The sequence below is a fragment of the Orycteropus afer genome, unplaced genomic scaffold, assembly GCF_000298275.1.
Source record: "Orycteropus afer afer isolate SDZICR_OR568_19922 unplaced genomic scaffold, OryAfe1.0 scaffold00089, whole genome shotgun sequence".
Taxonomy (NCBI): domain Eukaryota; kingdom Metazoa; phylum Chordata; class Mammalia; order Tubulidentata; family Orycteropodidae; genus Orycteropus; species Orycteropus afer.
This window is the reverse complement of record NW_006921676.1, coordinates 4,849,923-4,873,762: the sequence shown is the minus strand read 5'-3', so window position 1 is coordinate 4,873,762 and position 23,840 is coordinate 4,849,923. Positions and strand designations below refer to the sequence as shown.

At 40.7% G+C, this 23,840-nt stretch overlaps 1 protein-coding gene and 1 pseudogene across 1 annotated transcript in view; both read left to right on the top strand.

Annotated features, from left to right (window-relative positions):
* The window catches only part of TFDP1 (transcription factor Dp-1), a 156,636-nt gene extending 141,398 nt beyond the window's left edge, over nucleotides 1-15,238 (top strand). The window contains exons 7-12 of the mRNA XM_007942405.1: nucleotides 1,262-1,405; nucleotides 2,543-2,611; nucleotides 5,002-5,153; nucleotides 5,773-5,939; nucleotides 7,475-7,553; nucleotides 15,091-15,238. Coding sequence (XP_007940596.1) covers nucleotides 1,262-1,405; nucleotides 2,543-2,611; nucleotides 5,002-5,153; nucleotides 5,773-5,939; nucleotides 7,475-7,553; nucleotides 15,091-15,238 — 759 coding nt within the window. The remainder of the gene's footprint in view (nucleotides 1-1,261; nucleotides 1,406-2,542; nucleotides 2,612-5,001; nucleotides 5,154-5,772; nucleotides 5,940-7,474; nucleotides 7,554-15,090) is intronic.
* Nucleotides 9,463-10,924, top strand: LOC103198256 (annotated as a pseudogene).
* Nucleotides 15,239-23,840: the final 8,602 nt, after the last annotated feature.

Sequence of the window (23,840 nt, the reverse complement as noted above, 5' to 3'; positions counted from 1 at the left end):
CACTTGTCCCACTAGATGTTCTTTATAGCGAAAGCTTCCAGTTTAGAATCACATGCTGCATTTAATTGTGTTATCTCTTCTGTTTCTTTCAATCTGAAATACATCCTCAGTCTTGCCTTGACTTGCATGACCTTGGCACTTTGAATGTCATGGGACAGTTGGTTTTGTAGAACGTCTGTTAGTGTGGATATGTCTGATGTCTCCTCATGATTAGAGTCAGGCTGAGCATCTTTGATGGGAATGTCACAGAAGAGGGGCTGTGTCCTTACAGCTGATGGGAACTTTGATATCTGATTAAGGTAGTGTCTGCCGGGCTTCTTCACTGTCAAATTTCTCTTTTTCACTTTGTAACTAATAAGAATGTGTGGGGATTACTTTGAGACTCTAAATATTCTTATCCTCGTTAGACTTGCAATTCATTCATTCATTTATATCACTGTACATATACTTTCCTGTTGTGTTCCGTTAACCAAAAAGTTGACGTTTCAAACCCACCCAGCAGCTCATTGGGAGAAAGATCTGGGGACCTGCTTCCATAAAGGTTATAGCCGAGAAAACCCTATGGGGTGGCTATGAGTTGAAATAGACATGATAGCACTTAATAACAAGGGCATTTTATTCAGTGGCTTCTAAGCTGTAACTATCATTTTTTTGTTATGTGCTCAAAAACAGTCCAGATTTGACCAGTGGGAGCCTCTTCCATCTGGCTTATCTGTATTTATTGAAAGCCATCATCAGTTCACACTAATGACAGAAATTCCAAACCATACCCCAGGATCCTTTCTGGCTTCTCCCTTTCTGTGTTCATAACTCCCTCTCTGACAATGTGACACTTGACTCCCATTATATTAATTAGTACTTATTTGATAAATACTCAGAATGGAAGCAGTCCTCTAATGCCCTTCCTGTCCTATCTTCTGCACAGGCATCCCCTTGGGCTTTCCTTGTCCTCTAACACCATTACCAGGCTTCAGCACCCTGCTGTGGGCTTCTGTGGCTCCCTGAGGCATCCCTCCCCCAACACACATACACACACACACACAGACATACACACATCAAGCACTGACCACCTCCCTTGCCTACTCCACCCTGTGGCTTTAGAACTGAATTATTCAGCAAGACTATAAAATTAGGAGCTTCAGTGATAGGTTTATACCATATGAAATGAATTAATGAGACTGTTCATCTGGTCTGAAATTTGAAATGTTAATGTACAAGCTGTGTTGGATCTTTTTGGGAGATTAATACCTGTCTTTACCAGGCTTATGACCAGAAGAATATAAGACGACGAGTCTACGATGCCTTAAATGTCTTAATGGCCATGAACATTATCTCTAAGGAAAAGAAAGAAATCAAATGGATTGGTCTGCCTACTAACTCGGCTCAGGAATGTCAGAATTTAGAGGTATACTTGTAACCTTTTCTTTTATTTAATGTTCATGTAATGTCCAAAAATAATTCAGGCTAAAGCAGGAGTATTTTTGTTCTCTGTACCTTTGATAACTTTGTAAGATTATTTTGCTATATGATCTTGTGCTGTTTGTGCCTAGCACAGACCAGCTGAAGAGGCAGATTCTTAACTCTTCTTGTATAGTTGTTCCCCTCTATTTCTCGGCTCTGATGCTAGGCAGTAAATGAGAAACATTCCTGCCACTTTCTTCCTTTCCTCTTTTAATGTTGGAGAAGTATGCCCAGCCTAACCAAGCTAACTGTGCAAACCCTCAGCTGTTGGTAGAGTTAGTCATGTTGCACTCAGATTTAGTTTAAGTGTGTTGTTGTTAGGTGCTATCAAGTCCATTTCTACTCATAGCAACCCTGCATACGACAGAATGAAACACTGCCTGGTTGTGTGCCACCCTCACAATCCTTGCTATGCTTGAGTCCATCGTTGCAGCCACTATGTCAGTTCATCTCATTGAGGGGCATCCCTTTTCCACTGACCCTTCACTTTACCAAGCATGATATCCTTCTCCAGGGACTGGTCTCTTCTGACAACATGACCAAAGTAGGTGAGATGAAGTCTGGCCATTCTTACTTCTAAGGAGCATTCTGGGTATACTTGTTCCAAGACAGATTTGTTCATTCTTCTGGCAGTCCATGGTAAAGTCTATGTTAAAGTCATGGCAGTCCATGCTGATGTCTAGTGTAGGTAAATTGTGAATCCTTGTTTGTGAGTTATTATTTATTTTAAATCTCATAGCCATATCTAAGGAATAATAGAAGAGAGGGAATAGAATGTGTGATTTTTAAATTGAACAAAAACTCATCTGTAATGTTTTGTTATATGTGCGTGTATGTTTATATATCACACACACATATATATATACTAATATATACACACACACACACCACAATTTGAAAATCGAACAAAAAACCTCCTGTTTCCTATAGCACCTGGATTCTCGATTTGTCTGTTTTCTCACATTTAAATTCTGGACGAATGTTTTTGGCAAAAACCTACTTAGGTGGTGATGTGTTGATACGGTTTTTTTTTTATATTAAGTAAATTGTGAAGATTTCTTGTATTTGTTTATTTTTGAAGGTAGAGAGACAGAGAAGACTTGAAAGAATAAAACAGAAACAATCTCAACTTCAAGAACTTATTCTACAGGTAATAAATTTTATCTTTGGAGGCAAGTAATTTCTTTTTTTCTTCTACTAATTTAGTTCTTCTAACAGTAGTATCTTGCAATTGGAACTTATGCTCCTACATGGTAAATAAAATCTCTGCTTTGGATTGAATGTGAATTTCGTAAGTATTCATTGAACACCTCCTGTCCAGGTATTGTCAGGAACATGGGCTCACGGGACATGAGCCTTGTTCCCAGAGAGAGAGAGAGTGCATTTGGACGAAAGAGAACTTTGTGTGTGTGTGTGTGTGTGTGTGCGTATTTTATGTTACGTGGAACAAAGTGTCTTCATTGGTAGCAGGCATGGCTTCATGGAGAAGATAGCATTTTTTTTTTATATTCACTCTGATACATATGAAGTATGTGCTGAGTACCAGGCACTAGACTAAGTGTTTGGGATATAGTCATGAGCATAATAGACATGGATCTTGTCTTTTTGGAACCTACACGCTAGTAATTGAGGCGGACAGTAAACAAAATAAATGAGACTTGATTAATGCTAGTCAAGAAGCAGACGGGTTGCTTGGTAAAAGAATGAGCATGTGTATTAGGCCTATAGAGAAGATCTACATTGTGGTAATGGAGCCTGTGGAACAGAATGTAACGATTAGAGATTGGAAGGAGGAGGCATCAAAAGAGTGAGGTATGGTCCTGGATTCCTGGGGAAAGGATGGGTCCAGTAACCCAGACAGAGGATCAGTAGGAGCAGCTGCTTGACACTTGGTGATGGGAGCAAGAAAGGGAGAGGAGTTTCATCGCTATCAGGTGGAATTTGAGTTGCTGGGAGAAGTCTTGGCAGCAGGCCGAGGGACCTTCTTGAGTATGAGTTACCTCTGCAGAAGGGATGTTAGCCACTGTGGGGGAGAGTGGAATCAGTAGAAGGAAGCATGCAGAGAGAAGGGGCCTAAGAACACAGTCTATACTCAGGAGAAGAACCAGAAGGAAAAGCTAAAGGGGTAAGAGATTTTAAGGAAGACGTGGAAGGCCATTTGTTGCACATCTAAAGAAAGGCCAAAAAAGAATACTATGGGAAGGTGGGACATTTGTTTTAATTGGGGGCCATGCCAGTGGCCCTTAGACATCACACTATAAACCACTGTTGACTGTGTGTATTTTACTCCCAGGCAAAGTTGCTAGTAGTTAGGGGAGGAGTCTGCTTATTTGCATAAGGAGGTACCTTATTCGAAAAATGGATTACTTCATAAATTAAAAGTTTGTGAAGAAGAGTTGTCTACGATCCAAGTATCCTGGGAGAGGTTGGGTGTATGGTCACTCATGTCTTTGTGTCAAGGTAGCCCTCCAAGGGATGCTTCCAAGTGGAAACTGTGGAGGGTTGGAGCAGGGAGGTTGTGTAGAGTTGATAGAAGGGGTGAGGATGGCTCAAAGAGCAGAGAGGCATAGATTTCTCGTTCTCCAAACTTAAAATGGTGCAAGAGTAGGAATGGGTTGGATTGTTGTCACCTCCTCTGGACTCCCCATTTCTTCCATTCAGTTGCTCCCTAGTAAAATGAATTACTCCCTTTTTCTTTGTTGTCATAGCACATTGTAGCAATTTTTAGAAACCTGAGTGGTTGCTACCTCCCTCCTACAAGCTGTAAGTTCCTGTGGGGCAGGTCCTATGATTGTATCACCAGCACCTTCCTTGGGGCACAGTAGTGGAGCCGTAGGTGTGGGAGAAGCAGGCAAGGAAATGAGTGAAAGCCAATTTCCTAGCTTTAAATTAACAAGAACAAAGTTATCCTCAATGTAAAAACATCCAATTTAGGGCACTGAAGCCTTAACTTTCTTGAGTTAGACCCACAGGACTCTTCCTGTCACCTTCTCACAGGTCTAAAATAAATGACCTCCAAGACATGCACCACTTGACAAGGGCAGGTGCCTATAGGTGTAGGAGGTGTGGGTAAGCTTATGGAGTCCCTCCTTTAGAGGAGCAGGGGATAGAGGAAGAATAAGCGTGGAAAAGCAAGACAGGGAATTTAACTTCAAAATTGATTTTTCTTTCTTTTGATTCTTTTTCTTGGAATATGTTTTTTATTTAAATTGTATGAGTGTTTGCATATCCCACATTCTAAATTCTCCTTTGAGTATTTGATTTTTCAGAATGGATTTTCTTTACCCAGGCTACTAAGTCTTCCTAATACTAAAGAGATCACATGAATTAACCAGGTGTCTGCAGTCTTCGAAATGTTCACTATGATCTCTAAAGGAGAGTTCAAATAAACTCCCTCTTATCTATCTTGTGGGGATGTGGGGAGGATTATAAAGAACTCCTCGGAGAAAAGGTATTATATTGCTACATAACATGTACAATATTATTGTTCCTACCGGTGACTAATATGATTAGTATGTAAATTGGTCCATTTTATTTTAGCAAATTGCCTTCAAGAATCTGGTGCAGAGAAACCGTCAAGCAGAGCAGCAAGCCAACAGGCCACCTCCCTCCAACTCCGTCATCCACCTACCGTTTATCATTGTGAACACCAGCAAGAAGACAGTGATTGACTGCAGTATTTCTAATGACAAGTAGGTGGTTCGTGGAAAAAGAGAAGTTTTCCATCCACCCTTTTGTTTCAGCTGTTGTTTCAAAGCAAAAGTGAAGAAGTGTCATGGTCAGTCTTGTTAGAAAGAAAATAGTGCCTCTGGTAAAATTAGATGTTTGTGATTATGAAATACAGTCTTTTAGTATAATTAATATTCAGATTTCTCTCGCATTTCCATGATCATCTATCTCTCTTTTAAGGAAAACAGATAAAACTTACTGGGGTTGTTATTAGGACCAGTTTCTTAACATTGCGTGAATAGCCAAATAGTTATTGTCTATGATGGAGTGGTGACAGAGCCTTAATTGGAATAGTCCATATACCAGGAGCAGGTGGTTTCCTAGTATATTCACGTCTGTAGTTTGTAGACAGTGACTTATAATACTGCTTGAATCAGTAATGTCTTTTATTTTTGTGGTTATTCATTTTCTGTAGTTTAGAAAATTTTTAAAGAAACACAAGGTGGAAGGGAATCAGAAGGATTGCGTGTGTTAAGAGTGAGTGAGCAGGCTCTGCTTTGGGCCCCCTAAGCCAAGAGTGTGTGTGCTGCCTGTCATCCTTGCAGTTTGTGTTGTTCTAACGGTGAGCTTTTTCCCTTTCAGATTTGAGTATCTATTTAATTTTGACAACACGTTTGAAATCCATGATGATATAGAAGTATTAAAACGAATGGGAATGGCTTGTGGACTAGAATCAGGAAGCTGTTCAGCCGAAGACCTTAAAATGGCAAGAAGTTTGGTACCTAAAGCTCTGGAACCTTATGTGACAGGTCAGAACCACTCTGATGGCCCCAGTGTATTTGCCAGATACACTCTCACTCCTCTTGGATTCCTCCTAGAGTTAATGAATGCTTGGCTTCTCTTTTGCCGAGTTTGACTTCAAACATTTAGATACCAGAGCAATAAGACAAAAAGAAGAGAAAAGTAAAAAAGAACTAAATTGACAAAAGGGATGTGGGTGATTATGGAAGAATGAACGGTGGTGGGCCCTATATAAATGTAAGTGGTCTTACAGTGGAGTAAGATAATAGTCCTGTTAGGTTGCCTTGCCTGCTGGGATTTATTGCAATTTGAGAGTATAAAGCAGCATTTTGTGGCTTTACCCATGTAGTTTATATGATGAAGGTGTTAAAAACAATTAGGATTTCATCTGCCAAATGTTGATCCAGAATTGGGGAAACATTGAAGTTCTTTGAGGAGTGTAACAGGCATGGTGACCCCCCCCCCCAACAGCCCTTCGTGCATGTGCACAAATCGATCACCATAACCTAGTAACCAAGAAAAGCATTTAAAAGTTACTAAATACTCAGTTCCTATAAATGATGTTCCTGCTTTGGAATATGAATGACAACATAAACATGGAAGTTTTTTTTTTTTTTTTTAAGAGCTCTTTTTTCTTTTAAGAGCTTTTATTTTGGTCCTGAGCTTTCATTCTGGTAACTTCCTTAGCTGTGTTGTCAGGGTGCTGGTCACAGACTCAAGGGAGGATGGCTTTCTAACAAAGTGGGAAATAGTGATGTGTGCTGTCTGTTTTCCCATACTTCTCTCATGGTTTGAATTACTCCTTGAGAATCATTGTACTAGAAGAGGTCAGAAAAATTCCTCTTTGTAGCTGGAGGTTTCCTAAGCCTCCTCAGAACAAATGAAAATCTGTCCTGGATTTTAGTACCATCCAGTAAAAACCAGTTCCTTCCCCATTTGCCAGTATCTAGCAATGCGCGCTGATCTGAGTTCTTCATGGTACAGGTTCATTTAAACGCACTTCATTTTGTCCTGTCCTTGGGGGAAATTAACCCACCATCTGGTATACCAGTAGTCTCCAAAATGAAGTGCGGGTACACAAAAGGGCATGTAAGATGATTCTTGGAGAACAGAAAGAAAAATAATTTGTATGTGTATTATTTTACATCCTTTGATTTCTATGTTTGGTTTTAAATGTAGTACAGCAGCACATGTATATAATATGAAGAAACGTACGTATATATTAAAGATTTCCATGCCTTACTAGAAAAAGACTCAGAGATTCTGATCAGCGAAGCTGGAGACTAACACACTAGACACAGTAAGCTCCATGAGGTCAGGGGCTGGGCCTGTTTCCTTCGCCTTTGCGCAGCCTGGTACAAAGTACACATTAAAAAAACATTGCATACATAAGTGCACCCTCTGAACCATTCCTCACATACTCAGAGTCTTCATAAGTTACCCCATTGCCATATTAATATATGTAACTTCAGTTTCTTTAGATTTTCGATGCATCATATGATAATTGTACATTTTGTGAAGTTTATTTTCTCTTTCTTTTCAGAAATGGCTCAGGGATCAATCAGCGGTGTATTTGTCACATCATCAGGTTCAACTTCAAATGGCACAAGGCTTTCTGCCAGGTGACAGCAGTTTATAGTCCTGTATGAGAGTGGGTAACAGAACCTGAGCTTTACCTCGTGTTGGGGCTTCAGTGCAGTGTGGTGCCTAGAGAACAGAATAGTACAGGGCTGCCGTGGTGGACATGGTTGGTTAGCTAGGTCAGGCTGTTCTTTGCCAGTAATTCCGTTTTTAATCTCTATAGTTACAGTATCTATCGAGGCAGTGTGAATATTTCACTTGGCAGTATGAAAGTTCCCTTGATAAATCCCCCAAATTATATGATAACCTAAATTCCTTAGCTATTTAGAACTTGATTAATTCTGTTGAGACAACATAAATTCTCACGTTAACTGATCTCCTGATTTACCTCTCTCCCTCCCAATTCAGAGGTAACTTCAGAAAATGCAGGACTTTAGGACATTACACTACTAGGTTGTCCTCTTGTGTGGCAAGTAGCTTTCTTTTTCTGTTTTTTGTTGGTTTGTTTCCACTTACAAATTATATGTGGGTTTTCTTTTTTTTAAGATGTAGCACACAATAAGCCACCTCTGGGTGGTGCACATGGTGAAGAGCTTGATTAGCCACATGGTTGGCAGTTTGAACCCACCCATGGGCGCCTTGGATGATAGGCCTGGGGATCTACTTCCAAAGTCACAGCCTTCAACCCTCAGGAGCAGTTCCACTCTGCACACAGGGGGTCGCCACGAATCAGAACCAACTTAATGGCAGCTAGCAACAACAATCACACAGTAAAGCAGGGACAAAAATCACCCCAAATCCCACTACTCGGGTACTTACAAATGACATAATGGAATATTTCTTCCTACTTTTTGTCTTGTCTTTTCTATTTTCAAAAACATAGTTGACATCACAATATACTAAATTTATGCCCACTTTTTTTACTTGACATTTTATCATTTATGTGTTTTTTTGTTATTAAAAATAGAGACATTAATATCACACGCAAATAAAATTTTGCTGAAAATAATTCAGAAATGGTTGCAGCAGTATATCTACAGGGAACTGCCAGAAATTCAAGCTGGATTCAGAAGAGGATGTGGAGTAAGGGATATATCATTGTGGATGTTGGATGGATCTTGGCTGAAAGTGAAGAATACCAGAAAGATGTTTAGCTGTGTTTTCTTGACTATGCAGAGTCAATTGACTGTGTGGATCATAACAATGATGGATAACATTGTAAAGAATAGGAGTTCCAGAACACTCAGTTGCACTCATGAGAAACCTGTATATAGGTCAAAAGGCAGTGATTCAGACAGAACAAGGGGATACTAAATGGCTTAAAATCAGGAAACGTGTACAGTAAGGTTGTATCCTTTCACCATACTCATTCAGTCTGTATACTGAGAAAATAATTCAAGAAGCTGGACTTATATGAAAAAGAATGCAGCATTAGGATTGGAGGAAGACTCATTAACAACCTGCAGATATGCACATGACACAACCTTCCTGCTGAAGATGAAGAAGACTTGAAGCACTTATTAATGAAGATCAAAGACTACAGTCTTCAGTATGGGTTATACCTCAATATAAAACAAAATTCCTGACAACTAGACCAATAAGCATTGAACTGTTTCAGGAGGTGGCATATGATCAAGAATCAATGGTATTGACACCAACCAGCAGAGGCAGCACCCAAAGCAGCCACTGCCTGTACCTTCTCCTGACCGCCTGCCCTCCGCCACCCTCCACCTGCCCCAGAATCTCTTCCCTCTTCTCCTCCACCCCCCTTCCTCCTCTGCACACCCAAAGGGTCCCCCCTCATCTGCCCACCCACCCCTATTGTTCTGCCCCCAGCCTCCTGCCCTTCCCCTTCCCGCCCACTCCCCTTTTCCTCCTCAGTCGCCTTACGCCTGCAGGCTTTGGCTTTCACCTCCTACCAGTGACTAAAGAATTGACCACTCAAAAGTCCATCTTCCCAGAACACTGCTTGGCATGGACACTGGTGTGATTGAAGGTAGATTAAATGTCACTCTCACATCTGGTTACTTACGCATGGAAAGAAAGTTGGCAGTGTCACCAGAAGAAAAGGAGAATCAGTTAAGAAGACGTGCAAAGAGAGTGGTGTATGTATCAACACCTCAGAAGGGAACTGTCCTGAGAGAGTTATCACTTTGGTTGGACCCACTAATGGCATCTTTAAAGCCTTTGCTATGATCATTGACAGGCTGGAAGAGGATATTAACAGCTCTGTGACCAGTAGCACAGCGGCCAGTAGACCCTTAGTTACCCTGAGGCTGGTGGTCCCTGCTAGTCATCGTGGCTCTCTCATTGGGAAAGGTGGTTGCAAGATCAAGGAATTATGAGAGAGTGTAGGGGCTCAGGTCCAGGTGGCAGGGGAAATGCTCCCCAACTCATCTGAGTGGGCCATCACTATTGCTGGCATTCTACAATCCATCATTGAGTGTATCAAACAGGTTTGCATGATCATATTGGAGTCCCCCTGAAAGGCATGAGCATCCCATACTGGCCTAAGCTGTCCAGTTCTCTGTCATCTTTGCAGGTGGTCAGAATGGGTATAGCACAGGCAGTAACAGCGCAAGCTTTCCCCACACCATACTGTCCATGTGCCTCAACCCTGACCTGGAGGGACCACCTCTTGAGGCCTGTACCATTCAGGAACTATATGCCATTCCATAACTAGATTTGACCAAGCTGCACCAATTGGCAATGCAACAGTCTCATTTTCCTATGATGCATGGCAACACCAGATTCAGTGGCATTGAATCCATCTTTCCAGAGGTGAGAGGCTATTGGGCAGTTTTAGATGCATGTGCTCAGACTACTTCTCAAGAATTCAAGAATTCATTCTGGGCCTGGAATAAAGCTCACTCCCAGGAGCTGGCTCTCAGCCCAATAGTAAACAAGATGTACATGCAGACCACTCAACCCAGGGTGACGCATCCACATACTCTATGGAAATGCACCCCTTGGAGCAGTCAACCACGGGGCACCAGAGGGGCAACATTCACACAAAGGAAATGCAGGACAAACAGGAGTGTATAACTATGAGGGACATACGGGGAGAGTTACTGGGCAGGGAGGGGAGGAGACTGGGTTAGGGTTGGGGATGATAAATGGGGAGTGAAACTAAATGTACATGTAACGTTGAATGTAAACTCTTAAAATAAAAAAAATTTTTAAAAAATTCACCATTCCAAATTATTTGTTTGGCTGCGTAATTGGGTGTCAGGGTGTCAAAATCAATGAGGTCTGTCAGGTGTGTGGGGCACAGATCAAAATTGCAAACCCAGTGGAAGGATCTACTGATAGGCAGGTTACCATCACAGTATCTGCTGCCAGCATTAGCCTGGCTCAATATCTAATCTGTGTCAAGCTTTCCTTGGAGATGGGTGACATGGGCAGCAGCTAGAACAATGCAGATTCATCCATTAATCCCTTTCTGCTGTTTACCACCACCCATGACCCATCTGTGTAGTTTCTGAACAGTCAGTGATTCCAGGTTTTTAATAGTTCGTAAATTTTCATTTTCTACACTTAAATCATCCACTCATGATTTTTTAATTAAAGCATTTTCATGCCTAAAACAAAAAAGAACCAATGGTATTGAAGGAAGAAGTCGAAGCTGCACTGAAGGAATTGGCAGAAAACAGGCTCCAGAAATTGTTGGAATACTCACTAAGATGTTTTAGCATATAGATGCCACGCTGGAGGCACTTATTCATCTATGCCAAGTAATTGGGAAGACAGCTACTTGGCCAACTGAATGGAAGAGATCCATATTTGTATCCATTCAAGAGAAAGATGATCCAGCAGAATGTGGAAATTATCAAACAATATCATTAATATCACACGCAAGTAAAATTTTGCTGAAGATAATTCAAAAATAATTGCAGCAGTATATTGACGGGAAACTTCTAGAGATGTTAAGTTGGATTCAGAAGAGGACATGGAACAAGGGGTATCATTGCTGATGTCAAATAGATCTTGGCTGAAAGCAAAGAATACCAGAAAGATGTTTACTTGTGTTTTATTGACTGTGCAAAAGCATTTGATTGTGTGGATCATAACAAATTATGGATAATATTGAGAAGAATGGGAATTCCATAACACTTAATTGTACTCATGAGGAACCTATATACATAGATCAGGAGGCTGTCGTTTGAAAAGAACAAGGGGATACTGAATGGTTTGAAATCAGGAAGGGAGTCTGAAATGTTTAACCGTGGTAATTCTGAGAGATAAAATTTGGCTTTAAAAAAAATCGTATTTATATAGTTCTTTTTATTAAATTTTCAAATGCTTACATGTCAGTTTTTATGAGGAACACAATAAAGCCATTGTCACTTCAGAGAAAACACAATTTTAATAGCATGATATTAAATTTTATGAAAGCACCATAATTTATGTAGGTGTTCTCATGTCTTTTTGGCGATTTAGATGGTTTCTTGTTAGGAAAAGTTGCAATATTAGTAGCTTTTGGCTAAATTTTTTTAATCATTTTTTGTTTTGCTAGGCTGGATTTTCCAGATGTTGAATTATTCTGTTAAAAAACAGAACATTTAATAGTTTTTGTTATACAGCATTAATAAAAACCAAATAAAATGTATTAGAATATATGCATATGGCTTTATGTTAATATTTTTAATGTTAGAATGCATTGTTGAGGTCTGGCCTCTATGCTAAGCTTCTGTGATGCTATGTGAACCATCCAAATATCTTTACGTAATCATTTCATGCCCTTCAAAACTCACTTTATTTATTTATTTTTAACATTTTATTGTTGTTTGGCTGAAAGTTTGCAGAGCAGAGTCATTGCCCATTTAACAATTTATATACGTTTTGTTTTCTGACATGAGTTGCAGTCCCTTCAGTGTAGCAGCACTCTTCCCACTTCCTCCCTAGGTTCTCTATTTCCATTTGTCCATCTTTCCTGCCCCTTCCTGCCTTCTGAACTTTGATTTTGGGCACATGATGTCCTTTTGGTCTCATGTGGTTGATTGTTCCCACGAAGCATGTTCCTCATGGGTATTATTTTACTCTTTATAAGCCTGTGTCTGTTGTTTGGCTAAAAGGTAATCCCTGGAATGGGTTCAGTTCCAGATTTGCAAGGTGTCTAAGCACCACAGTCTCAGGGGTTCCACCAGTCTCAGACCAGTAAGTGTGGACTTTTTTATGATTTTTAAATATCACTGTATGTTTTTCTCCCGCTCTGACCAGGGCCTTCTGTTGTGATCCCAAGCAGAGAGGTCAGTAGTGGTAGTCAGTCAGGCACCATCTAGTTCTTCTGGTCTCAGGCTAGTGGAGGCTGTGATTCATGTGGTCCATTAGACCTGTGGACTATAATGATTATTTCCTTAAGTCTGTGATTTCTTCACTCTTCTTTGTTCTGAATGGAAAGAGACCAATAGTTATATCTTAGATGGCTGCTCACAAGCTTTTAAGACCCCAGTTGCTACTCTTAAAGTGGGATGTAGAACATTTTCTTTGTGGACTGTGTTAGGCCAGTTGATCTAGATGTCCTCTGAGATGCTGGTCCTAAGCCCACAAGCCCAGTGACTCAGTCCCTCAAGGTATTTGGTTATGGATAACACGTTTGGATTACTTTGCACCCGTTTGCTGTACTATATACTTGGATATATTTGCCACGCATACAAATATGTATGTAGAAATATCTTCTGCCAAATCTACTATGTTCATGAGTGTACTTTCATATACTCTCCCACACCTGTTCAGCTTGCATATCTACTCATAAATTACTGTTGATTATTACTATTACTGAAAGATTGTGTATGTAGTAGTATTTACTTTTGTTGCTTTTTACTCTTGTGTACTTTCCAGTGTCTTCCTTTGTCTTGGTTGCATAAAATTCACTGTTTCCAAATATTATAATGACCACGCTCCCAATATAGTTCTAACTCTTTTGTGTCCTGATAACTTTGAAAGAGTTAAGCTGTTTAAAAACCAATTTTACTCATTTTTGGGGGAAAAAGCACTTAAGTTGAAATTGCAGAGGGGATTTGGTAGTTGTATTTGAGACTTCTCTTGGGGGTAAATTTCTTAGCATGTTTAATTACAGTAGGTGTTTTCAGCTGTCGATAATCTATTTGATTGATCCATATCAAGTTTTAAGTTCTAAGTTCTCATCCCTTCAGCACTTGGTGTTTCTTAGAATACCTTTTCTTGGTCTTCAACTCAAACGTGCCAAGGAAATCCGAATTACATTTGATGATAACCTTAACAAAAACCTCATATAAGTTCTAGGCCAGGGTTTCTCAACTGTTGGCACTGTTGACATTTGGGGCTGGATAAATGTTTGTTATTGGGGGCCATCTGATGCACTGTAGGGTGTCCAGCACCGTCTTCTACCTCAGAAGCCTGTGGCACCCACTACTCCCAACTGTGACAACCAGAAATGTCTCCGGACATTATCAGATGTCCCCTGGGGTTAAGAATCACTGGTTTCAGGTTGAGACTCACAGAAGCATATTAAAGGGTTAGATAGGTACTAGAGACCGTACCCAAGGACCTTTTGCCTTGGAGAGCCTGGTGGTGGATAGGGTTCATTCTGTACCTGCCTTTATGCACTGGTAGCACTTCCATATGGGCACCTCTTGCACCTTCTCCCTGTCAGAGACCATCTACTCTGATTTCCAGCAAACACATTCACAAGTATAAGGCTGTTTCTCAAAGCGCAGACTGTAGACTCCTTCCTTAAGAACTACCTGAGGGCTTCTTAAAGCTGCAGGTTCTTGGCTCTGCACCAGATATACCAGAAGAATGTTGAGGATGGGGCCTGGGAGCCATCATTTAAACAAACATGTAAACAAATAAGAAAGAGCCCTGGGCGGCTTTTCTATATGCTGTGGTCCAGGAAGCCCTGCCTTTGAACGTGTGTGGCTACGCTAGTGCTCTTGTAGCCAGCCGGTCATCCTGTTCTGCAGGATTGCCTTTTCCCCTCACCTGATACCACCTCCTTCTCAGAGATTAAAAAAATAGCATATAAGTAAAAGGTCTGGAAAGAAGGATCTAATGTTTTCTCAAGCGTGTGTGCTTTGAGGTTTTGTTTCTGGTGTGATAAGTGTGTGTTGGGGGGAATTGTGACCCTGCTAACGTGTTGTTGTTGTTAATGTGCCCTTGAGTTGGGCCCGACTCATAGCGACCCCTCCTTGGGTTTCCAAGGCAGTATCACTATGGAAGTAGATTGCCCCATCTTCCTTCCGAGGAGTGGCTGGTGGGTTTGAACCGCCAGCCTTCTGGTTAGCAGTCAAGTGCCTTAGCCACTGTGCTACCAGAGCTCCCCCTGCTAACATTAACATCATATTAGTTGTTATGTATTCGAGAAAAGGGCTAGAGAGAAAAGAATGAAAATTAATAATAATAGAGTGTTGGGATTTTGTGTTATACATACTCAAAAAAATTTCTGTTTGTGATTGAGGGGAAAAAAAAAAAAACCAAGCCCTAAACCCTAAACCTCTGGGTATTTACCGAGCCTGTCATTTGAAGTAAGGTCATGTGTTAAGGTAGGAAGAGGTAGACTGCATGCAGCCCCTCACTGACCACTTCTTTTTCTTGCAGTGACTTAACCAATGGAGCGGACGGGATGTTGGCCACGAGCTCTAATGGGTCTCAGTACAGTGGCTCCAGGGTGGAGACGCCAGTGTCTTATGTTGGGGAAGATGACGACGACGATGATGACTTTAATGAAAATGATGATGAAGACTGATTGTGTTGGCTTGTAGATTTCCCTTCTCCCCTTCAAATTCCACTTCAGGAAAAAAAATTTGTTTAGGGAAGAGAAACTTTTTGAAAAAATGTGGGTTTTTCTGTTTCTTTTTGGCCTTCCCCCAAGAAGATATTGGTAAGCTATTGAATTTAGACATGCACCTCCAATAAGCAAGCAAGGACTGTTTTTCATAGGATCTTTACAAATGTGGTGTGAATGTGTGTTTTGATACCAGTGTGCTGATGCAGATTCTTTATTTACTTCCTAGGATTTTGTGCTTTCATTTTCTAAATTTTTTTTCTTTTAAAACCAGAGTTCATTTTTTTGCCCCTTAACAATTCTTGCTGAGTTTCCTGAAGAAATTGTACTTCATCCACATCATTGAAAATAAAACGATATCCTTTTGTGGATACACTGAATGGCCATTTGTTTGCAGTGTGTTTGGAATGGTACCACCAACTGAGGGATAGCAAGATTACATCATGAGTTTTTATTTTGTTAAATCATGCAGTGTCCAAAGAAGAACCAAGCAGAATAGCAGAGCTCTACCTTTCAAAAAATTAAGCACCATAAAATTTTATTATGACTTTATTTTTTCTTAAATTATATTGACTTGTGATTTCATTGAGTTTATATCCCCCTCCCTTTTTTTTCCCTCCCACTCTATGTCACAGCACACAAATTACAGAAGTTTTTTTTGTTTGTTGGTTTGGTTTGGTAAAAGTTTACTGCCATGCTGGTGCAGCTATATAAACGTTCTTGAAGGCTTGGAATGGATTATTGCTTATGGTAAAATTTGCCTGATTTCTTACAGGCAGAGTTTGGAAACTTTTTATTATATAGTTGTTTACATACTTATAAGTCTATCATTTAAAGACATGTACTGAAACAAATGTTGTATTTGTTTCGTAAGCATCTTCCTGTAATCTATTATAAAGTTGAAATTAAATATAGAGAATGTTTTAACAGTTTTTTAACTCAAAATTTGTCAATCGTTTTTAATAGTTCTTTTTTTATAAAAAGAAAAAGGAATTTCGGGACAGGCAGTAGTCTCTTTTAAAATTTATTCACAAAACCATTAACTGCACAGTTGCTGTTAGCTGCCTGTTCTAAAACAATAGTCTTTTTATTGAAACACAAATAAACTTTTCTGTAATATTTTATGGAATATAAAGAGACTTTAATTGTTTGACTTGTTTAACTTGGCACTATTAGTTTTTATTAATAAAACGCGCATGGGCATTTTAAACAAGCTCTGTGTTTTTCTAATTCAGGATTATTATCTAGAAATCATTTCATCTTGTTAGTCTTGCTGTACAATTGAGTGAAAAAGCAGGTTGTCAGGGCCAGTGGTGTGTTGGTATTTAATGCTAGCTGGCATCTCATTCCTTCCACTGTCCCAAGTCCTCTAGTAGGCACTCTGCTCCTAGCCAGCAGTGCTCTCATGGCTTGTTCTGGAGTTCTCCTGAACGTTGTGGGAGGCAGGGAGAACCAGGGTGTCCCTCTCCAGCCTGTGGAAGGCTGAGGGAAGGAAATTGTGGCGTGCATAGCGCAAAGAGATCTTCCTTTTCTGGGAGAAGTTTGTTCCTTGACTTTTTCCTGAACTCTAAAAATTGAGACATTTTTTTGACTTTCAGAGAAAGAACAAGATTGTAAGGTATGGAAGGGAATTAAGCATTTTATTTGAGTTGACTGAATAAATCACTGAATGTTTAGGCTTCATAAACGGGTCTGTTTAGAAGAAGGAAGTGGAAACTACACTTTTTTCTTTCCCCTAATCTTGAGTTTCTTTAAATTATCTTGAGGGTTGTTGGTGGTGGTGATGTGTGCCATCAAGTCAGTTCCAACCGTTAGTGACCCTGTAGGATAGAGTTAAGCTGCCCCCAGGTTTTCTACACTGTGATCTTCATGGGAGCAGGTTGCCAGGTCTTCCTCCTATAGAGCTGCTGGTGGGTTCAAGCTGCAGCCCGATGCCTAACCATTGTGCCATCAGGGCTCCTAACCTGAGCGTAGTAGAATATAAGTGGTAGGGAGCAGAACCTTAGAATTTTCTGTGGAGACAGATACACGGTTAGCTTTTTCCTATTTATGTACATTATCTGGCAGCTCCATTTTTGGTGCCTTCATTCAGCCCATGAGCTTATGTCGGAGTTGGGTGTGTCTTGCCGTGTGCCGAGGCACAGAGGTGACTGTCAGGGCCATTAGGTGGGGCATTGTAGCTGAGGTATGGGGGTTTATCCTGAAGGTCATGAAGATTTATTTATTGGTGTCCGTGTAGAGGCTGACTTGGAGGAGTTGAGGCTAGGAGTGGGGAGATGGGGTTCTAGTATGTCTCAGGTTGAGATGGACTAAAGCAGTGACTTGGGGAAAATTCAAGAGGTAGCATTGGCAGGACTTGGTTATGGCTTGTTGTTGTTGTTGTTAGCTATCGTGGAGTTAGGCCCCAACTCAGGGTAACCCCATGCACAATGGAATCGGACCATTGTGATCATAAGATTTGATTGGCTGATTTTTTGGAAGTTGATTGCTAAGCCTTCTTCCTGGTCTGTCTTGGTCTGGAAGTGCCACTGAAGCCTGTTCAGCACCATAGCAGCATGCAAGCCTCCGGTTATGGCTTAAAAATCAAAACTAAACTCACTGCCATCGAGTAGATTCTGACTATAGCAACACGCATTGGGTTTCCAAAGCTGTAAATATTTATGGAAGCATACTGCCACATCTTTTCTTCTGTGTGTGTGTGTATTTTTATACACACACACACACACACAAAGCGCTGACCTTTTGGTTAGCAGTCAAATGCCTTAACTACTACATCACTAGAGCTCCTTCTGGTTGAGTTAGATGTTGTTACTTTGGCTTTGGTGGACTACATTGCTGGAGTATGTTAAGTTTTGGCTGTGCAGTGCTGAGTTTGAGGATCTTGGGGAAACTCTTAGTGGAGGTGGCCTGCATGTTTGGAACCCCGAGGAAAGGTCTGGCAGAGATACTGATTTAAGAGTGTGAAGTGGTGGTTAGGTTGGGAGAGAATCTGATTACTGGTGGAGGAAACAGTGTGCATGAAGAGGTAAGTAGGGAACAGAGCTCATGGGGTCAGGGAAGGCTTGAGAGGAAGAGAGTGCATAGAGAAGGACATGAGTGTCAAGTCCTCCAGAGAGGACTACAGTTCCTTTCTGGGATTTTCCACGTAGGACCTTGTTGCCCACCGTAACAATTTCTTTGGTGAGGTGGCCAAAGCTAATTTTGGTTGGTTGAAGAATGAATGGAAAGTGAGAAAGCTGAAAATGTGGCAATGCATGGACCATTCTGCAGAAAGCTTAGCTTTGAAAGTAAAGAGAAAGTCAGAAGTCGGGTCTGGGAGTGTGTTTAGGAGGTTGTTTTATCAGTTTTGGGAAAGGAGGCAGTGGAAGGGCACAGGTGGAAAGGATCTGGGACATTGGGAAGGATGATCCCTGAGTGTAGGATGGGTCTTCCAAAAGGTAAGATGGATAAAGAAAAGGATAGAGTTCATTTCTATTTCCTCTGGGAAGTAGGAGGGGAGAATCTGAGAGTGAGAAGTAGACAAGAAAGTAGATTTCAAATTAATTAATATGAGTATAGTTAATAATTGGCAAAATACTTGAGATCTGTCCATATTATCCCATCTGCTTTTCCTAATTAATAATTGGAAGTGCTCTGTTGGTGACTGGCTCCTGATAACCTTATATTTTCCTGGGTTCTCTTCACAAGTCTGTGTTTATGCATAATAAAATTGTATGGCAGAACCAACTATTCAGAAATCTGTTTTATACTTAAGTAATATGAGAAGTCATAACAATTCAGGAACTGTTTAATAAGCAACTTTCTACACACATAACACATACTCAGAGGAGAAAGGGGAAAATGGAAAAAATGTCACTGGGGACTTCTGAACATTTGTACACCTGTCCCCTGTTGCCTCCTCACATGTGCTTCCAAAGCCTGAATAGTGTGGCAAGAGAAGCCCAGGCGTCCCAGGAGGCCGGGGGCTCAGTGAGGTTGATGCTCTGCCGAGCAACACTTCCCCTCTGTCCTGGCATCCAAACCTGGTCCTCAGCCACTGTCCTTGCATATTAGTGCTCATCTAGTACTAAAATGTCCTGGTGGTCTTTTGAAAAACTGGTCTAAGTATTCTGTAACTTAAGGGTGACATGTATTTTGAAAGATTCAGCTTTATAAGGGTTAACACATTAAAGATAAGTGAGTACTTCTAAAAACATGAACACTTTTGGATATTTGGATCAGAGTGTTGAATTTGTGGTATGTTAATACGAGAATAAGAATGTTAGTTGACATTTATTCAAACACCTGCTTTGTGCCTAGCACTGTGCTCAGTGACTATATATATATAAACTAAAACCAAACTCGCTGCCATCGAGTCAGATCTGACTCATAGTGACCCCTCCTTGGGTTTCTGAGGTGATATCACTATGGAAGTAGATTACCCAATCTTCTGAGGAGTGGCTTGTGGGTTTGAACTGCCAGCCTTCTGGTTAGCAGTCAAGTATCTAAGGCACTATGCCACCAGAGCTCCTAATATATGTGTGTGTGTGTCTGTGTGTATACACACACACACATATATGGAGCTCTGATGGTGCAGTCCCTAAGGCATATGACTGCTAACTAGAAGGTTGATTCAACCCTATCAGCTGCTCTGTGAAAGGAAGATGGGGCAGTGTACTTCTGTAAAGATTAACCACCTCAGAAACTCAATGGGGGTCACTATGAGTTGGAAACAACTCAATGGTAGTGAGTTTGGTTTGGTTTGGTTTATATATATATAATTATCAGGAGCTCTGGTAGCATAGTGGCTAAAGCACTTACTGTTAACCAGAAGGCTGACGGTTCAAACCCACCAGCCACTCCTCGGAAGGAAGGTTGGGCAATCCTACTTCCGTAGTGATACTGCCTCGGAAACCCAAGGAGGGGTCGCTATGAGTCGGGGCCGACTCGACGGCACATAACAACAACAATATATAATTATTGTTGTTAGGTGCCATCAAGTCATCTCCAACTTACTAGTGATACACTGCCTGGTCCTGTGCCAGCCTCACAATCCTTGTTGTACCTGAGCCCATCGTTGGAGCCACTGTGTCAGTCCCTCTTTTTGAGGGGCTTCTCTGTTTTCGTTGACTCTCCACTTTACCAAGCATGAGATCCTTCTCCAGGGAATGGTCCCTTCTGACAACATGACCAAAGGAGCATTCCAGCTGCACTTCTTCCAGGACAGATTTGTTAGTTCTTTTAGCAGTCCATGGTACTTTCAGTAGTCTTTGTGAACACCACAACTCAAAAGCATCAACTCTTCTTGTTGTTGTTATGTGCTGTCGAGTCGGACCTGACTCATAGCGACCCCTCCTTGGGTTTCCGAGGCAGTATCACTATGGAACTATGGAAGTAGATTGCTTAGGTCTTCCTTATTCATTATATATATATATGGAGCTCTGGTAGCGTAGTGGCTAAGACACTTGCCTGCTAACCAGACAGCTGGCGGTTCAAACCCACCAGCCACTCCTCGGAAGGAAGGTTGGGCAATCCTACTTCTGTAGTGATACTGCCTCGGAAACCCAAGGAGGGGTCGCTATGAGTCGGGGCCGACTCAATGGCACATAACAACAACATATATATATACACACACACACACACACATATACATATATATGTGTGTGCGTGTGTTATTTTACAGCACCCTAATAATAGGTATAAATGAAGGAAGTAGAGAGTCAGAGATAAGACACTTAGCTGGTAAAGAGAGGGAAATGAGAGGTAAAGGTCTCTGACTTGAAAACCCGTGCTCTTGACTGCTGTGCTATACCACCTGCAAGAATGTTAGGATTGATCCCTTTCTCAGGCATATTCTCAAATTATCCCACATTTTCAAGAATTAATAGTTGAAGAATTTCTTTCCAAGGGCAGATTTAGTGGTTCTGTGGTACAGTGCTCTCAAGCATATGTGGGGAGAGGAGAGGGGAGGGATTGGCAAAGGTGGAACCAACAGCATTACAAACTTTGTTTTACTAAGTGAAGATCTTTTTTTAAAGAAAAAGATCAACTACCATGCACTATCACCATAATTTCATATAACCTTTCTTTTCCAAGAAAGGACAGTCTCTTAAACTGTGTGGGTTTTAGACTTTGTGATCTCAGTTTCCTTATCTGTGAAATAGGGCACTCTGGTGGTACTGTGGTTAAAGCATTGGACTGCTAACCAAAAGGTTGGCAGTTCAAACCTACCAGTCACTCTGGGAGAAAGATGAAGCAGCCTGCTTCTGTTAAGATTTACAGACTTGGAAACTATGAGGCAGTCCTGCTTGGTCTTACAGGGTTTCTGTGAGTCAGAATTGACTTAATGGCAATGGGTTTGAGTTTTTTGGTTTACCACGTAGGATAGTGAGGGCTAAAAAGGACAATCCATGTAAGATACTTAGCAGCAGGTGAGCTATTACCACTTTACTCTCTCCCCAGCCCATCACCCAATTCTGAGTACTCCTGGAGTTCTCATTAGTCCTGATGACTTTGGCTGTTGGTTCTGAGGTAACATGTACAACCCAATTCACTCTCATGCTTCCAGTCCCACATTGCATCCTGTTGGAGGACGCATTCATTTGAATGTTCTGCTGTCACCTCAATCTTTGTAACTAGTTTTCTTCCGGTTCACGATACAATTTTCCTCTAAATCTGAGTCAAAACTACCTTTGTCTGTTTTGTTTCTCTCCTTTCCCTATTTGCCAACTCCATCAAATCAGCAAAGTCAAATGTCTCTCCCTGCTCATGGAGCCACTACCAGGGGTCAGCTGTAATCTCCTCCCTCCTGGTTTCCAGTAACAGTCTCCTTTCATTCATCTTGCACAGCAATTTCAGATGAGTTTGATAACAATACTTTCATTCTGTTTCTGGACTTGCTAAAAAGAGAAAATCCTCGATGATTGTCTTCAAACACCTTCCCATCCATTAGGACCTTAGTACCCAAACTACTGAGTTCACCTGAATGTATATTAGAAATGCAGAATCTTGGGCCCCACTCTAGACTTGCACAATCAGAACCTGCATGTATTTAGCAAGAACCTCAAGTGCTGGATGTACATGCTGGAGTGTGAGGTGTGCTTCTCTGAGCTCTGCCTTTTGCATAAAACCCCACTAGCAATCTGGAAATAGTAGTTCCTGTCTATGGTAACTATTGTGCATAATACTAATTTGATGCTTGTCAATTATTGCTGATATTTTCAGACATCTTGTCATAGGCTTATATTCTTTGCTACTATATATGCTGCAAACCACTCTTAGTTGTGTCTTGCCCTTCACTATATACAGGAGTAGTCTCTGAAGGGGGTTTGGGGAAAAAAATGTGAGACTTCGAATTTACATTGTTTATATCTCCTTTAAAAATGCTTTTTGCGTGTTTTATAAAGTAAAAAATATATCAGTGTAATAAAATAGCTGTGTAATATATAATTACGTATGTATTTATAAGGAGCTTTGGTGGTATAGTAATTAAGGCATTTGGCTGCTAACCAGAAGGTTGGCTGTTTGAAACCACCAACTGCTCTGTGGAAGAATTACTAGGCAGTCTGCTTCTGTAAAGATTTACAGCCTTGGAAACTCAATGGGGGTTGCTATGAGTTGGAATTGGCTTGATGGCAGGGAATAAAGAATTCTGGTGGCAAAGTGGTAAGAACATTTGGCTGCTAACCAAAAGGTCAGAAGTTCTAACTCACCAACTGCTCAGCAGGAAAAAGATAAGCAGTCTGCTTCCATAAAGATTTACAGCCTTGAAACCCCATGGGGCAGTTCTCTCTGTCCGATAGGGTCTCTATGAGTCAAAATCAACTTGATGACAGTGGGTTTGGTGGGATTTTAAAATAATACAAATCAACATAAACATTGATAATGTTGCCTCAGAATTTCTTTATTGATAGGAAAGAGCCATGAAAAATGTTTGATACCATGTTTTACATAATGTGTTGTCACGTGTCATGTGTCATGAGCCATCCTCACAATCATTGCTGGTTTGAATCCATTGTTGCAGCCATAGTACAATGGCTCAAATTAATTCAGTTAACCTTACACAATTTTTATAAGTTTCTTTCTCTAGATACTTTGTTTTTAATGAGATTTCTCTGTTAATTGGATTCTGAGCTGGTTTGCTACCACCTGCTTGAAAATGTGTTATTTATAGGTTGGTAGGTTTTTCATATACCAATCAGTTGTATGTAGCTTTGTATGTAGGTCTATTGGAATAACATTAAAGTTGACACTTGTATGAGATTTAGAAAGACATCTGGGTCTCATACAGTTATTTGGGTAGAAAGCAAGTAATATTTAGTGAGAATTGGTTTGTTTGGACAGAATGGAATTGCAGACTTTTATACTCTTGATGGTTGGAGGATGGATAGGGGTGTTAGGCTTGTGCTTAATGAAAGGAAAAATGAGTATTTTTAATTAATATTTTTAAAGTTATGTCAGATGCTAATATTCTTTTTTGTTTCTTTTTAAATTTTTATTGTGATTTGGGTGAAAGTTTACAGAGCACATTCCTTTTCCATAAAGCAATTCATACACATTTTGTTTCTTGTCTCTTCCCACTTCC